Raw genomic sequence first — 16,135 nt, 5'->3', positions numbered from 1 at the left:
GTGTGCGTGTGTGTGTAGTAGACTCCAAGATCTGACAGGACTTCTTTAAAGTGGCCCAGCTAATCCCAAATCCCACTCCCTGCCATCCACCACCTCCTGCCTGGGCTGTGAGCGATCGATTCCCCTCGTTGTTTGTCCTCGGAGCTGTTTTGAGTTATTATACTTGTTCTCCCTTAGTCTCAGGCAGATACACACCCTGATAGGCTATGGGTCTGTGCTACCTGCAACTGCTTTTTCTTTCTCTGTAGCTTTCTGTGCCTGTGATCTTTTTATGGATGTCTGAATGATGTTTTTTCTGTCTTGTCTTAATCAATCTACCTTTGTCTTTTTTCTCTCCTGTTTTGGTTCCTCTGTCCTCTCCGTCTGTCTCGACATCTCCCCGACCTTGTTTACTGACTCCAGAGAAACAATTGACTGCAGCTAACTGTCTTGGAGTGCTGGCTATGGCTGAAGCCATGAGCTGCACAGAGCTCCACAACATGGCCAAAGCTTTTGCACTGCAGAACTTCCCTGAGGTGAGTAGAAATGTATCCTCTTTGTCAACAGTCCTTTCATTGATTCCTGTGAAACAAAGTTACATGCTTGTTCAGTGAGGGAATAAAAGCAAAAAAAAACTATTAGCAAACAGCAATAACATCTAATTGAAATCATGACCGTGATATAATGTAAACTAGCTCATGTAAACACTAAAAACACGTTAACGCTTCTTTCAGACTTCTGCCTCTTTTCAGGCTTTTACCGCATAGGATACAATTTACTGTAGGACAGTAATGTCATGTGCCACGTACTTATTACCAAGCAGCTGTAAAATGTTGCCAATATTGTTTTTCAAAGCACGGATAAAAAAAACACACTCAAAAAAAAAATGTTAAGAGATCTCAGCTTACTTGGAGCTTAAGGAGAGGATGAATCATATAAGATCACATGAGATGGATAAATTGCTTTGCACTCTAGGGTTGGAAACAGGGCTGTGCACAGAAATTGTTGGGGCAGATTATTCACATATTTATTTCAATACCTTACAGACCACATAGTTGTGCAAACCCCAAATGTTTCATACTCAACAGATTTCTACAAAATCATTTCGCCCAGGGACAATTAGGATTGCATTCTCCACTCCTTTCACTTATTGCTATTTTATTAAGAACCTTGACTTAAGGTCTTGCATCACTCTATACATGACATATGACGCTAGCCAATCACAGGGCCACATACAGAGACAAACAACCACTCACACTCACACCTACGGGCAATTTAGAGTTACCAATTAACCTAGCTTGCATGTCTTTTGGATTGTGGGAGGAAGCCGGAGTACCCGGAGAGAACCCACGCTAGCATGGGGAGAACATGCAAACTCCACACACAAAGATTCCTCCTTGCTGTGAGGCAACAGTTCTAACCACCGCACCACCATGCTGCCCACATGACATACCAGACAGCATTTATTGAACTGAAATTATGACTTTTATAATTGGCTTGCATGTAAAGTAGTGGTTTGATTTCACAACAGTGACAAACAATGTTGAGGCTTAGACCAAACACTTTGCTTTCACCAATTAATGCAGGTTAGCGAGTGCATCCTCAAATGCGGTTGTCAGGCATTTCAACATCCTTTTAACTGAGAACTGATGTCAGGGGCCACGTTTTAAAACTTAGATATAATATTAGAAAAGGAAATTACAAAAACATATCTTGCAAACAGGGTACTTATCTAGTCTGAGGCCAAAAGGGCAGGTGCTTGAGCACCACCTGGGGTCTATACGTGCATGTACTTGTTTTTTTGAGTCGCTTTTCTGACCTCACTTTTGACATTGATGCTACAACAGGTTTTTTCATTAGCTATAAATGAAGAACCATTTATGAAGTTTTAAAGGAATGCTTCTACGTTTTTGCTTATAGACTTGTTAGTCCATGACCTTTAGAGGTGCTGCATGTCACCTCCTCCTCATACCTAACAGAAATGAGTGTTAAAGGTCTTCTTGTCTCACTTTCTGTAAGACAGCACATTTCCCGAAATGTCAATCTTTTCTTTTGAATGTAATAATCTTTCAAATAAAAGCAGCAAACAACTGAGAAGCCATTTTTTTCATTTGCACTTGACAAAGTAGCCTATTGTTTATTAAGTTTGCAATTCCTCTGGTTTGTATGTAATTTATGTGTCATATATTGAGTTTGAATAGTTTATTTTATTGCTCCTCAGGTGGCAGGACAGGAAGAGATTTTGAGTGTGTCCAAGGAGGATCTGGTGGCCTACCTGTCCAACGACAGTCTCAACACCAAGGCTGAAGAACTGGTCTATGAGACAGTCATCAAATGGATCAAACAAGAGCCCAACTCCAGAGTGCAGGTAATAAAAAAGAAAAAAGAGTGTGTGAAGCGTGTGTCTGCTATGCTCTGACGCTGCAGTGTACTCGTATGTGCACATGTATGTGTATCATGAGACAAAACGGCAAGATAAAACCCTTGTTACCACTGACAGTTCAGATACTGTATGCCTGCAGAGCCATATTAGTGTGGTTGTTATATCAACTATCCCTATCTGCTCCAAAAGATACACAGCATTAAAAAAAAGACAAGTGACTCCTTGTTCTCTCTTGGTAGTGTTCGTCAACTTTGTGCTTCAGATGCAGCCTAGCACAGCAGTTGTTCATAATCCCAGGAGTGATTTGCCCTCAGAATGAGCTCTATTCTTAGTTACACTTCATTTGTTTTTGAGACACTGTACTGCATGAAAATTACAACAAAAACACAGACAGTCTTTTTTTCTATATGTTTAACAGGTGTTTGATTTTATTCCTAGATGATTAATCATAATCAAGACAGATTATAATCCATCATAATCAAGATCAGATAGGTGTTGACAGTGAGGTCCAGTGGGTCAGATTTTAACAGATGTATAATCGATAACCCTCAAGGTCAGAGCGTCGGCCCACGTTCATGAAAAGGTAAATGGACTGCACTGTAGACGGATATCCATCCAGCGGGTAAAAACCTCAGGTCATGACATTTTTATGGATTCAGTCACAAAACCATGAATTTAAAGCTGATGATTTTAAAGTATTTTATAGCTGCTTAAAAATTGAGGTGAGATTATTATCAGATAAATTACACCGGTCTATCCGTGGGAGAGTCATTCATTCAGAGTAATGTCTTCTCATCAACCAGCAAGAGGGAGAACTGCCTTATATCAGCTGGATCAGATTCGGCACAGACTTCTGTAATCAATGTTGCTTTATTGGCTCCCACTTTTATGAAGCACATACGTCAATATTAGAATTTTTCACCTTTTGGATTAAACATTTAGCATTTATCCTTTGATATGTGGCACTCTAAGATTATATTTAAATCCATCAGGCCTACTGAGTGTATTGAGCATTCAGTGCAACATAAAGCATAGAGACAAACCTTTGAAAGCAGATGGTGACGCTTGTTAGTTGTTCACATAAAAGTGAGATAAAAAATAAATGGTATGGAAGACGTTTAAATGACATGGGCATGAAATACCACCACTGATAAATTCACTAAAACTGGAATTTATGGGGTGACTGACTGGAAATCTGCCCCTGGTCCTACAAATTCACAAGAAGCCACAACAAGGCTGATGCAGGTAGTTTTTAGGAGAACTTGCGACCCCTGTCATCTGCATCGAAAACCCCCAGCCAGTGCAGTCCTGCAGACTGCAGCAATCTCACACTCTAATGGAGAGGTGCAGAGGTGAGTTACTCAGATGAAGTAGAAGAAAAAAGAAATGGAACATTTTCCTGGTTGTCTGAACAACCCACCGCGCAGGTTCCTGAGACGAGACACCCAGGTCACACCTTCTCAGAAGAGAGGGAGACAAGAAGAAGTGGAGGGAAAGAAGCAGAGCAAGACAATAAGACAGAAATGGGCGAGCAGGGATTGAGAAAACGTAAAAGAGCTGGTGGGAAATGAAGAAAGGCGAATGGAAAAAAAAAGCCCCTGTGTTCTAATCTGATATCCAACAGTTTGTGGCTCTGAGCAGAGCCATGACATCCAGGCTGCCAAGATGTGATTCAGCTCTCGGTCAAGCTCAAATCTCCTGCCCATGTGTGACCGAAAAAACAACTAGCGAGCGCGGTGCCTGCGGAGAGAACAGAACAGAGAGAGAATAAGCTGCTTCCATCATGCCACAGGAGAAGGTTATGTGACCCTGAGGGTTGAGTTTACACGCATGGTCCATCACCAGCTCATCATTCCCGCCCGCTCTTCCCTCCGTCCCTTCTGCGCGTCTGCAGGCAGAGAGCAGCCGAAATCACTCCCCCAGAACCTGTGACACTTTTTAATGACATGTCAGGGCAGAATGTCACAGCGCTGCTGAAAAACTCAGGCAAGGGGGAGGAAAAGCTTTAAGCCTTGAGCTAAGTTTGTGTGCGTTTGCATTCATCTGAGCACGCGTATGTGTGTCTTTGTGCTTGTGTGTCTGTGGATGTGCTGTGGGTTGTAAGCTGCAGGCTATAGAGTGGAAAAGTGGCATATTGAAGGCGCTGGGTAAATAATATGCAATTTTCTCTCTCCGCTATGCTGTCACTAACATCCGATGGCACCAGGAAACGGGGCCCGGACATCGCTTAGAGACAGAGGGAGAGCATTTGAGCGTTAATAATGGTTTGCTATGAGACACAAAGCCACTGAATGAAAGAAGAGAGCTCTTTCAGTTTTCTTTGACTGAGTATCATTGAAGGCCTGCAAGTGTCTGTATATGTCTAATGGTATATTTTAGTGAAAAAGAGTTGCATCAACCTTGCAACAGAGGAGCCCTTGGAAGAATTTATCGCTGAGATAAGAGATTGATTTATCAGCAACACTTGTGATAATGAATAATCTTTAATAGTCAGACATTTTTGGACAGACGCTTATTTGCGTGTCTGGTTGTTCTTAAGTCATTTGTTGAGCCAAAATAGTAAAACATGAACCGTTTTCCCCTTTTTGTATGTGAAGATTTTTTTGCATCATTGTAAATTGAATATGTTTGCATGAAACTTATGTTTGAGACAAAACAAAGAGTTTTAACATGTTACTTTGTATTCTGACAGATCAATTAATCATGAAAACAGTCATCAGCTCTTGAATAAAGTATCTCAATGTACTCAAACCTCTAAAGCTGGAGATCTGGCCTTCACTGATTGTGAAACAGTACATCTGGGAACTAAATCCGCCTCCACATTCAATCTGCAGGACACTGGTTCCATAAGTTACATAAACCAAAGGCAATGCGTCATGTTTTCTCAGAGAAGGTGCTGACAGAGAGAGACACCTGTCCTTCCTTTCACCCAGCCGTCTTTTGTGGGACGACCACAGACACATGGCTCCAATTATAACAGGCCAGGCTCTGCCAAATCCCTGAATAGGACCTCCATTACGCCTCACTTCAACATATTTTATAAAGGATCCTATCTTGCCAGGTGACTCAACCTGACAAAAGAGGCTGATTAATTGGCTCTTTGGAAAGTGGCCAACTAATGTAACAGCTAAAAAGGACAGTTAATGGTGTATTTTCATGATAAAAAAGGCCAGCCTTGCCATTAGCAAGGACCTACTGTCCACCCATCAGAAATAACAATGGCCGGCCATGACATTTGCAGTTCCCAAGCCAAATTGATATAGTTAAAGGTATTACTTCATGCGCTTATAAGTTACTAGTTATTATTTGGGGGATTTTATATAATTGACTCCAGTAATCTAGTGATGTGATTTCTTTTTTTCCCTTGCCTTCAGCACTCATTGAAGAAAAAAAACATCCCAGAACAAATGACGCTATCATTATGTAGTCAAAGTATAAAATTATCAAAGGACACAAATGCTTTGAGGCTGTGTAGGGATATAAACTAAGTTTTCCGCACAGTTTTACGATTCATTTACCTTCAAAACTACAAATGACCTTTCACCACAAGCATCACTTTTAATTTAGTGATTCTCTCTTTAAGCTCCAAGTTCAAAATAGAATCGTCATCTTTTTATCATCAAGCAGACCCTTAAGAAAAGGTTAACTGTGTGTTTTGCGATGAAGAGCTTTACTGCATGTCACAACAATCATCCTTGAAGAGGAAACTGAAACTATTGTAGACTGAGCCGAAATGGTGTAGGCCATCGCCAGCATGATTGGTGACAAATGCGCACTCTTTGAGGAGACGTAGCCAGGCGATGGAGATTGATGCTGCAGGCAATCTTTGCTCTTTCTTCTGCCTCTCTGCCTCCTTTCTTCATTTTGTCTTTCCCTCCAACAGAACACATTCCTGGATGGTACTCACTCATACACACACACACACACACACAAAATGCACAGAACGCCACTGTTCATATCCCTGTCCTGTGTTCCAAACATTCACACAAGACTGGAAGTCACTTGTATATCAGTTCTAGTGCGACTCGCATATTAGAGAGTGGACGGGATCTGATGCAAGCCACTGAACTCCGGACCTCCATGCTCATCTGTGTCCTTTGTCGTCCCAGAGCGCACTCAGTCCTGATGTGTGCAGCCAGTTGAACGGCAGTCACTCAACCACAGCGGCTGCATATCCAGAGCAAGTCAAAGGCATCTCATTTCCACTGGGCTCTCTTATAAACACCCAAGAGTTGCATGAGCGGTACGACGCATACAGAACTAACAAATTAAGTCATCTGTTCCAAGGAAGCAATCTTCTGTTTTCCCAGGATTTATGAAGAATGATGAAAATGGACCAAACCATATCAAAGAGGGGGAAATACAGAAGTTGCTTGATACCACTGGATGTCTAAGATGATTCAGTGAGTTGAGAAACAAGCCAGAAAGTTTTATGCCAATATACAGCAAGCAGCCATTCATACAAATATGTTTTGAATTAAATGAGCAGACGGAGATGCTTTTTTTTTTTTCTTTGAATGAAGTCATGCTGAAATAGGCCTCAGAGGGGAACACATTGCACCTGTCAGTAGTTGCTCAGGGCAGCAGTCAGCTTCTGTCGTCTGCTACATCTCTCTCTCCATCCCCCATCCATCCTTCTGGCTGATATGCACACATAGCTATGCAGTCGCACAAACACGCTCAGCAACGCATCTCTTGAACCCAAACGAAGCGCCATTTGCAAGAGCATATTTTACTCATCCATTATGTGTTACCAGAAGAGAAAGCACACGCATGTGTTTTCACACATGAACCTGCACACACTCAAAAGGACACTGAGCTGTGGTCATTTCAGCTGAGTGGGTTTGTTAGCGCTGTGAGGCTAAACATGGGCACGCGCTCTATTGAACACATACTTGCGAGTCAGTGAGTGAGGATGTGTGTGTGTGTGTGTTTTTTTTTGTTTGTTTGTTTGTTTTTTTCATACAGAGCTGGGTTTTCAGCATCGGGTTGTCCATTTTTCACACTAAAGCAGACGCATACTCCTACCTCCTCAGAGCAAAGCAAATAGATATGACCGTTCATGTGTAATTTATTTGACGCCGCCATGGCACTGAATCATTTCACACACACATACACACACACACACACACACACACACACATATAGTGAGACGCGTTAGTCCTCCCTGACAGTAGTGAAATGGGAAATGCTCAGTGGACATTTGTCATCTGTGTTAGTGGATGGTGGCTTCCCGGCTGCTCCTCTGCTGCCTCTGACAGATCTGAGAGGCTCCCTGTTAGACACATTATCCCTGCCTTTCACCAGGCTCGACCCATTCACATCCTCTGTCCACCTGCCTGAATACGTGTGTGTGAATAAGAGAAAAGAAGAGTTTTCTCGGAGCTCGGCTGTGCTGCAGCATTTTCCTTGCAACTTTAGCAGTAGATGCATTGTGACGGGGCTGCGGGGCATGTGCATCCACTGGCACTGAGAATGTTGACCTGGTGTTTTTATGTACTGGGCCAGTGTGTGCAAGGCAGACACCATTAGAGAGGTGAAGTCACAAGGTGCTATCTGGGTTGCATATCAGAATACAAGCGGATAAGCATATGGGCTCCTCATAAATGAATGAGGAAAAAGAAGAGGGAAAAAAGTGTATGTGTGTAGGCGGACAAGCTAAACGTAGCGTCTCCATATGTCCTCAGACTCCTGTGGATACTTTCCATATGTTCAGTTGTTAAAAAAACAGTGAACCTCCTTATTAAGAGTGTAACAAAAGATCATACAATTTTTTTCTTAATGCACAGTAGGCTTGGTGTCTTTCAGTTGGCACGGCAGCTATTATGATTTGCATCCATTAGATGCCGTCTCTATTTAAAAGCATTCAAGGATTGCTTGCATGAGTAGGCGACAAGATGAAAATGACAGGTCACACCATTCGTCTGGAGGAACAGTGCTCATATTCACTCTGCGTGCCTGTGCATGAGAGAGTGATTGCTCAAGAGGTTGTTGGAGATGGAGAAATGGATTCGGATACATGCCGCCTGCTCTCATCTGCTGAGTGCAAGCACGTCGCTCATTGGTCTGAGTGTCGTGAGAACTCTCGTACTGTACCTGGTTTGTGTCACAAACATGCACACATATTCAAAAATCTAACCCTTTTAGCTCACAGTTCATGGTCTTCACTCACCATGCTTCCAAAAAGTATGGTAAAAGCCTTTCATTAATATTTACCAGATTTAACTCAAGGAAGATTTCAGTCTTTCTAAAGAAGTATTTCACTGTTGGAAAGATGCTCTCATCATAAATCTGGGCTGTCTATGCAGACGTAAATATTTTTTAAATTAAGTGTTAACTGGCCAGAGAAAACAGAGAAAAAGAGCTGCAGTTTTCCTTTTCGCTCAAAAGGCAGAAAACCTACTACAAAAATGCACTGCCCTAGCTGCCACCCACAGACCGCTCCTATTGGATAGGCCTGGTAGACAGGCTGTTTTGATCTTTGATAAGGAGCCGCCCCTCTCTTGAGCCTTAGATGGGGGGGGAATACAAAAAATGCGCAAGTACAATCTGTAGTTCAAACATCAGCCCCTGAGCTGGCAAACGTCCCTTTGCACAAGAACTCAGTAATTTAATTTTCCACACTGAAGAATTAAGCCACAGTTTGCCAGGAAGTTACACATTGGCAATATTAGTGTAATTCCATGAGTAAATTTGCTACACAAAGAGGAGATTTCATCAACAAACATAATAGGTGAAAAGAATTTTGGCAGTTTGAGTTTTGATGGAAAAGGAAGGTTTAGACAGATGGAGAAGATGGGGGGGATGAAAGGGCTAAACCGTTTAGAGCTAATTGTAGATTTTTATCATAATATTTCACCAAAGGGACTGGAGTAAAAGATTACCATGGTGCAGCTGTGTTGATAATCTCTCATGAAAGAAGTGCCTCTTTTAATGAAAGTTCAGCCCAAAATAATGAATTACTTATCACTGCATCCTTTTATAACATCAGATCTGTATTGTCACATGTACTGTTTTATAAAGGTTTTAGATGCTAGCGGCAGCATGTTACCATGCTCCCAATGACAATACTGACATGCTGATATATAGCAGGTATAATGTTAATTGTTTTCAACACTTAGCCTTTAAAAAAAAATTACAAACAGTGAGCGAGAAACGAAATTGATGGCAGTCAAATGATGGCAGATGGCCCATTAGTGGTTGAGCTATTTCAATCAGGACCAAAGTGGCGGATGGAGAGACCCACAGTGCGGCTGCTACAGCCTTCTTGCTAACATGGCTAACAAGCTCTCCTCTTACATGATAACGGGGCCTTTTTACTCCCATAATTCAGCAACTGATTCATAGCATAGAGAGACAGGTACATAGTGCCATTTAAAAGCTTTGCAATGCAAAAATGTAATTATTCCTCTCCCAACTTAATGATTTAAGTGTTTTTAGTAAGTGGCCAGTGATTGAATAGAAGATAACATAATGAATAAATACAGTGAGCTCCCAAGTGCCACAGCATACATGAACTACATTTGAATTAGACTTAAAAGCATGGGACTAGACAAGTTCACCACTGATCACACTGCTATATCAGCTGCACAGTGTATATAGGCATTAATCATACATTCAGCATCAATGAGTGAGTCAGTGACCACAAGACACAGTGCAAAAAATGTAATTGTAAAACTCCTCACCAAAAATATTAGAAAACTCTAGCGAAGACATAACTGCACAGCAGTATGAAGGTGACAACAAAACTGTCTTCATTGCTTTTTTCAAAAGACAAAACAAGTACCCCAAGTTAACAGTTTATAATTCTTGCTCAAGTAGTTTTAATGGCTGGCACAAAGTAGGGCTTCTTTTTTGTGGGGTCTGACACTTTGGATTTGAATATTAGCAGCAAGTGTGCTGCTCTCCCTCATTTCCATGCCGATATATGCATGTGTGGGAGGAAGAGCGAGGAGCGGGAATGGAGGTGCAGGGAGAGGCAGAAAGTGAAAAAGAAGTGGGAGAGAGAGTGCGTTAGTTAGAATTAGAGATGAGTAATTCTTTCTTTTTTCTTCCTTTTTCCACAAATAGAACGATAAAGGGAGAGATAGGGGAAAGGAGCTGAATTAAAGTAAAGAATAACATCTATCCACACAGATATATACTCAGGGGATATCCCACTCTGTTTACAATACAACTGAATCCATGTTTATTTAATCAGAGGTCAGCCTCAATGACTTTACATTGTCTTAATCTCTTCAACAAGATTTACAACTGAATCAACCATCAGACAGAGTGCACCAACCAGATTAACAACTATGACCACTGACAACATGATTTTAATACAGTACAGTCGCCCTGCAGACGTTACTGGTGAAGCGTATCCATCTGTCTCTTTCTGCATTCACATGTGCAAATCATGTGTGTGCTGAATGTTTATATGTGGGTGTGTTTTTAGGTGGATATTTGTGTGGTAGCAGTCCTTACCTTTTTGCAGAGACCAGACGCTGTCTCTTTGAGGTAGTTTTACTGCCATTTTAAAGATGTTTGGCAAGCGAAAAGAGGCTACAACAGATGTGGGTTTGTGTGGAGCTAAGATTTGCAGATGGTACAGGAGGATGCTTGTTTTTTCTTTGCTTCATTTTCCACAGGCAAAGAAAACTTAACTTTGTGTGCATACGTGCACGCATGTCTGCGTGTGTGTGCCTGAGTATTGATGCGATGTGGTTCATAGTGTGCCAAGACAATACTACTAATGAGAACGCATGTACATGGAGCTCAATCGTGGCTTAGTCTGTCCATCATGCCTTGAACTCTCGACCTGCTGACTGGTTCTACTCTGAATTCATCTGCTGTAAGGATTCTGAAAGCAGCCAGTGTGGAAAGAGCGGCCAGATGAACGATTTTCTCTTCTAATATCTATTCAAGGTCTTTGATATGTATCCCAACTTGCACTGCATGAGTATGTGACAGGTCCTGACTGCATTGCATGGTTATACCCACAGATGCATTCACAGTTTTGGGCAGCGAGCCTCCAGCCCACCTGAGCTTAAATGCTTTTGGACTGTTTGGATAAAACCCACGCAACATGCAAAGTCCATACCAGAGAAGACTAAAGATAAAATTCAGAGCTGTCCACCCGTTGTTCCACATAGGAGCAAGATTTCCACATGCACCCGCAGACATTTCAGCACATTTATTTCTGCTGTGCCACTAAGGGCACCACCTGGCTGAAACTGCCCCATATACAGCTTTAATTTAGCTCTGAGGGTCAGAACGGTCAGTTATGGACCTATTTCAGACGACCTGCAGATGCACATGTATTATCTATGAGCCAAAATGGACTTTAAATACATGGAAAAAATGTGTTTATTCCTCACCAGATTGTACTATTTCGAAGGATATTTGTTTAAAAAGGATTTAGTGTCAAATATGTGTTCACATCCGATTACTGGCATTAATGATACAATGTCATACAACCAAAGTAAGTAAGGTTGTGACAGACTTGGAGAAATGTAGCTTGTAATAGAAAAGCAGAGCAGTAAGCCTGAAGCTTAAGTCACCTCCATTTGAGTGTGACATGACTCAGTAACTACTGGGGCAAATCTCCTACTATGGGGGCACTTTAATTGGAAGTAGGAGCTTCTCCTGAGCTAGTGATTCTTCCCTGAAGAATATTTTAGTTTGCTAAGTAGCTTGCTTGTGCTTTACCTTCTTGCTGCGTTTGAGCTGAGGCGCTGGAAGCCATCGCCAGTGTTTATGTGGGTATTGAGCTGTTTGTTTGATAAACTGTTGGGTAAGCTGTGTACGTTCGTGGAGGAGGGAAACAGACAGTCCCATCTGCAGGATGGCGTTTCGCTCCGAGCATGTTCACAGAAAGGAAATGTCATCAGCAGATTTCTCTGACTGCCATGGAACCGTCACATCCTCTCTCCCGTCTTCTCGTTTTCTCTTCAGTTCACTTTAGTTCGCTCATCTTGTCTTTTCTCTTCTCTTGTCCTGCTCTTCTTCCTCCTCCTCCTAGGTCGTCACTTGTCTTCTCTCTCTTTATCTATCCCCTCCTCCACGTTGTCCGCTGTCTTATTTCCTCCTTTCTGGTCCCAGGACATTAGTAGAAAACAAATGGGACACATGCCATAGTAAAAAGGCCTCAGGTGGGAGAGGAAGATGCTTAGGCAGAGTGTCAGCTTATTATTCATTCTCACATGAATGATATTTCTCTGGGTCTGCTGTTTTGTCGCTTTCCCTGCATGGCTCGGTCAAGACGCTCTGAGCCGAAAGGTCAACGGGGTCGAGCTCCTATCCAGCTCTCTGTCGCTCTGTCCAAGCTTATTTACAGCTTTTACTAGAGACATAGATGAGACTCCCATGGGGTTACAGACTAGCACTGACACACTGAAGAAAAAAAACGCTAAAGACAGGGTTGCCATGGCAACTGTCTCCTGCCTCTGTGTTTGAATACCTATACAAGATGAGCACACAAAAATGTATGTACACTCATGACCACAGAAACAGTATTTATGATGCAATAGTTAAGACATTTCGCTTTACTCCACAACATTAAATCTAATAAAAGCCCCATCATCGCGCTCAGGTAGTCATCATAAAAGCCATAATTATGTCAAGTCAGGCTTTGTTTTATTTGACCCCAAAAACTTAAGTAGGAATAAGATGCACCCTGCTTCCTCGTTCTGCCCCTCGCAGCATCACAAAGTGCACATATGAAATTGAGACGGTGAGCAGATCTTACTGAAAACTTCACAGAATGTTGTTTCATTGTTTATGGTTAATGATGAATGCTTTAGAATGACTGAATATGAAGTCTTGAGTTTTTAGGTTTGTTTGGAAATGTACATGAGTGAGTACGCTTATTGTGCATATATGAGATTTTTCTCTTGTCTTTTCATCCTTGCCTCGGCATTTTGTCCTACTCAAGTATAGAAATGGAAAGCTGGCACATGTTGGGTGTTCAACTGAAGCTTTGATGTCTTGACACTGACAGTAGCTGATCTAACAGTAAATGGCAAATGGTCTGTATTTTTGTAGAGCCTTTCTAGTCATTTCGACTAAGCAAAGCGCTTTTACGTTACATCCTTATTCACCCATTCACACATCATCCATACAGGAGGAATCTAAGTTGGAGGAGATTTTTCTTACACACACACTCGCACACTAAAAATGGGCCTTGACAGAAAATGCTTCAAGAAACTGCTGAGAACAAAGAGAAACTACTGGATCGAGGATGAGTAATGGAACGATGCTGAGTGCATATAATGCCACAAATGTCTTTTCTCAAGAGTCAAATTATTCTTTACAAAGCATTTTTTTTCATGTCACTGCATTATAAAACATTAAAGATGCAAAAATATTAAGCTAATGCAGTTCCCCTAATGTTTGTTTACTGGCAAATAAATACACTGGCTGGACAACAGTGTTGGCCAAGAAACTGATCTCTCCATAAAGTGGCATTTGTTAGGCAATTATCTTTATCCTACCGAGCAGAAAATAACTTGTGCAGAATGGTAAGGTGTGCTGGTGTGATGCTCATAATACCATGCAGACACTAAGCCATGCTTCAGGAGCCATGCCTCACATCGACATGCTGACTTGGAGGAGTCGGGGATCGACAGTCAATCTTTCGATTGATGGACGACCCACTCTAAGCCACGGCTCTAACAACCCAGGCTTTTATCAAACATAATTGTTGCTTTTCCTATCTTCTATTATGATATTATTAAAAAGCTATTTGTACAGCAAAAAAATATATATATTATATGGTAAGGAGTTAATCCTACTGTCTTCTGTGAAAGATGTGACTGTCTTTGTTTCCTGACTGTGTGTGTACTGTAATGTTGTTCATATAAAACCTCTTTGATCACCCCTGGTAATTTTACTGTCTGCAAACAATGTTTTATTATTAGTGTTTGTTTCTTTAGTTTTGCCATTTTCATATTATTTAAGTATCGCTCGCTGATTGCAGCCTTCAACTTTCTAATCCCTCGTCCTCTGTTTCATCTTTTCTCTCAGAATTTGTCAGATCTGTTGGCGGTGGTGCGTCTTCCCTTCATCCACCCGTCCTACCTGCTGAACGTGGTGGACAACGAGGAGCTGATCAAATCATCGGAGGCGTGTCGTGACCTGGTCAACGAGGCAAAGCGCTATCACATGCTGCCCCACGCGCGGCAAGAGATGCAGACGCCCAGGACTCGGCCGAGGCTCTCTGCCGGTACATGCATACTCACACACATAGGCAGAGATAAACTGATGTGTGCATCATCTTCGGCCTGGATGACCAAAGAACAAGGTGGCGGTGACACAGTCGAAGTGTAACTGACCCAGAGCATATAACCAGAATCTATGCACCCACGCACACACATCCACTATTCCTATTTCACAGCAACAAGATGACAAAGAGGTCAGGTCTCCACAAGGAGACCTTGACTTGCCACTGAATTGTATTGATTTTAGCCCACAACTGGAAAGCAATGATTTAAGGCTTCATAGTCCTTTCCACACAACTACTGTAAATGCTTAAAAGTATACGTGGGCAAAAGGTCATATTTTCAAATGCCAGTACAGTTTTTTTTCTTTCCACAATCAAACAAATGACTGCTGGAGACAAGGCTGATTGAGGTCACCATGAAAAGTTGAAAGTGGCCCACCATAACGGCGTCCTAGCACATAAACATCTCCTAACAACTTTTTAACACCAACTAGGCACAGTCAGGTCTGTCCTTGCTTTCTACGCAACCAGCCAACCATTCACTGTCTGACCACCGCCAATGTCCAAGCCATTGAAGACCATGTTTGTTTACATCGTTAAAATGAAAGAATCATTCATGGAAATTGGAAGGCGCCTGCAAATTGCTTTTGGCCGTTAGATTTTTCCCTCAGGTCAGCCAGGACCCCACTCTTTCCCCCTGTAAAGAGCTGCCTAATTATAGTGTCTGCATGGTATTATGAGCATCACACCAGCACACCTTACCATTCTGCACAAGTTATTTTCTGCTCGGTAGGATAAAGATAATTGCCTAACAAATGCCACTTTATGGAGAGATCAGTTTCTTGGCCAACACTGTTGTCCAGCCAGTGTATTTATTTGCAGGAAAAAAACATTAGGGGAATTGCATTAGCTTAATATTTTTGCATGTCTAATGTTCTATAATGCAGTCACATGAGGCTTTATAAAGAATAATTTGACTCTTGAGAACAGACATTTGTGGCATTATATGCGCTCAGCATCATCCCATTACTCATCCTCGATCCAGTAGTTTCTCTTTGTTCTCAGCAGTTTCTTGAAGCATTTTCTGTCAAGGCCCATTTTTAGTGTTTGGTATGTGCATATCTTATCCTACAGCCCCATTATGCAGGCTGAAGTCTGTATTGATTCACAGCACCTCGTGGGTCTGTACAACAGAATTATATAAATGCATAAATGCTGGTGGGATGAATACATTCATGATGCATTATACCCCGATGGCTCAGTGAATGAGAAATATATGTAAGTTCTCCCGATCAAGTTTTGAACTCCTCTGAAGCTGAAGTTCTCATTATAACTGACAATCTGGGACGAGCATTTTATCAGTGTGTTTGTGTCTCAGAAAGTAAAGCATGAAAAACTGTCTTGATGCACTGCACTTTGGCATACAGATAAATGTGATTATCTCTTGACATTTTGTGTGGTTCTGTGTATATTCTTGTAGGCGTGAGTGGTTTTTTATGGCTGAGCGTGTGTGTTTCAGTGGTCATGATTGTTTGTGTGTCTGGATGTGTGGCTCAGCCATCTGCTGCATT

General features: G+C 41.8%; 1 protein-coding gene across 1 annotated transcript in view; it reads left to right on the top strand.

The window, feature by feature from the left end:
* LOC139217865 (kelch-like protein 29) overlaps window positions 1-16,135 on the top strand; it is a 123,991-nt gene that overhangs the window by 63,833 nt on the left and 44,023 nt on the right. Inside the window, exons 6-8 of the mRNA XM_070849346.1 lie at window positions 403-515; window positions 2,201-2,347; window positions 14,369-14,567. Coding sequence (XP_070705447.1) covers window positions 403-515; window positions 2,201-2,347; window positions 14,369-14,567 — 459 coding nt within the window. The remainder of the gene's footprint in view (window positions 1-402; window positions 516-2,200; window positions 2,348-14,368; window positions 14,568-16,135) is intronic.

This window comes from Pempheris klunzingeri, chromosome 18 (genome assembly GCF_042242105.1).
Source record: "Pempheris klunzingeri isolate RE-2024b chromosome 18, fPemKlu1.hap1, whole genome shotgun sequence".
Taxonomy (NCBI): domain Eukaryota; kingdom Metazoa; phylum Chordata; class Actinopteri; order Acropomatiformes; family Pempheridae; genus Pempheris; species Pempheris klunzingeri.
This window is presented reverse-complemented; position numbering and strand designations above follow the sequence as displayed.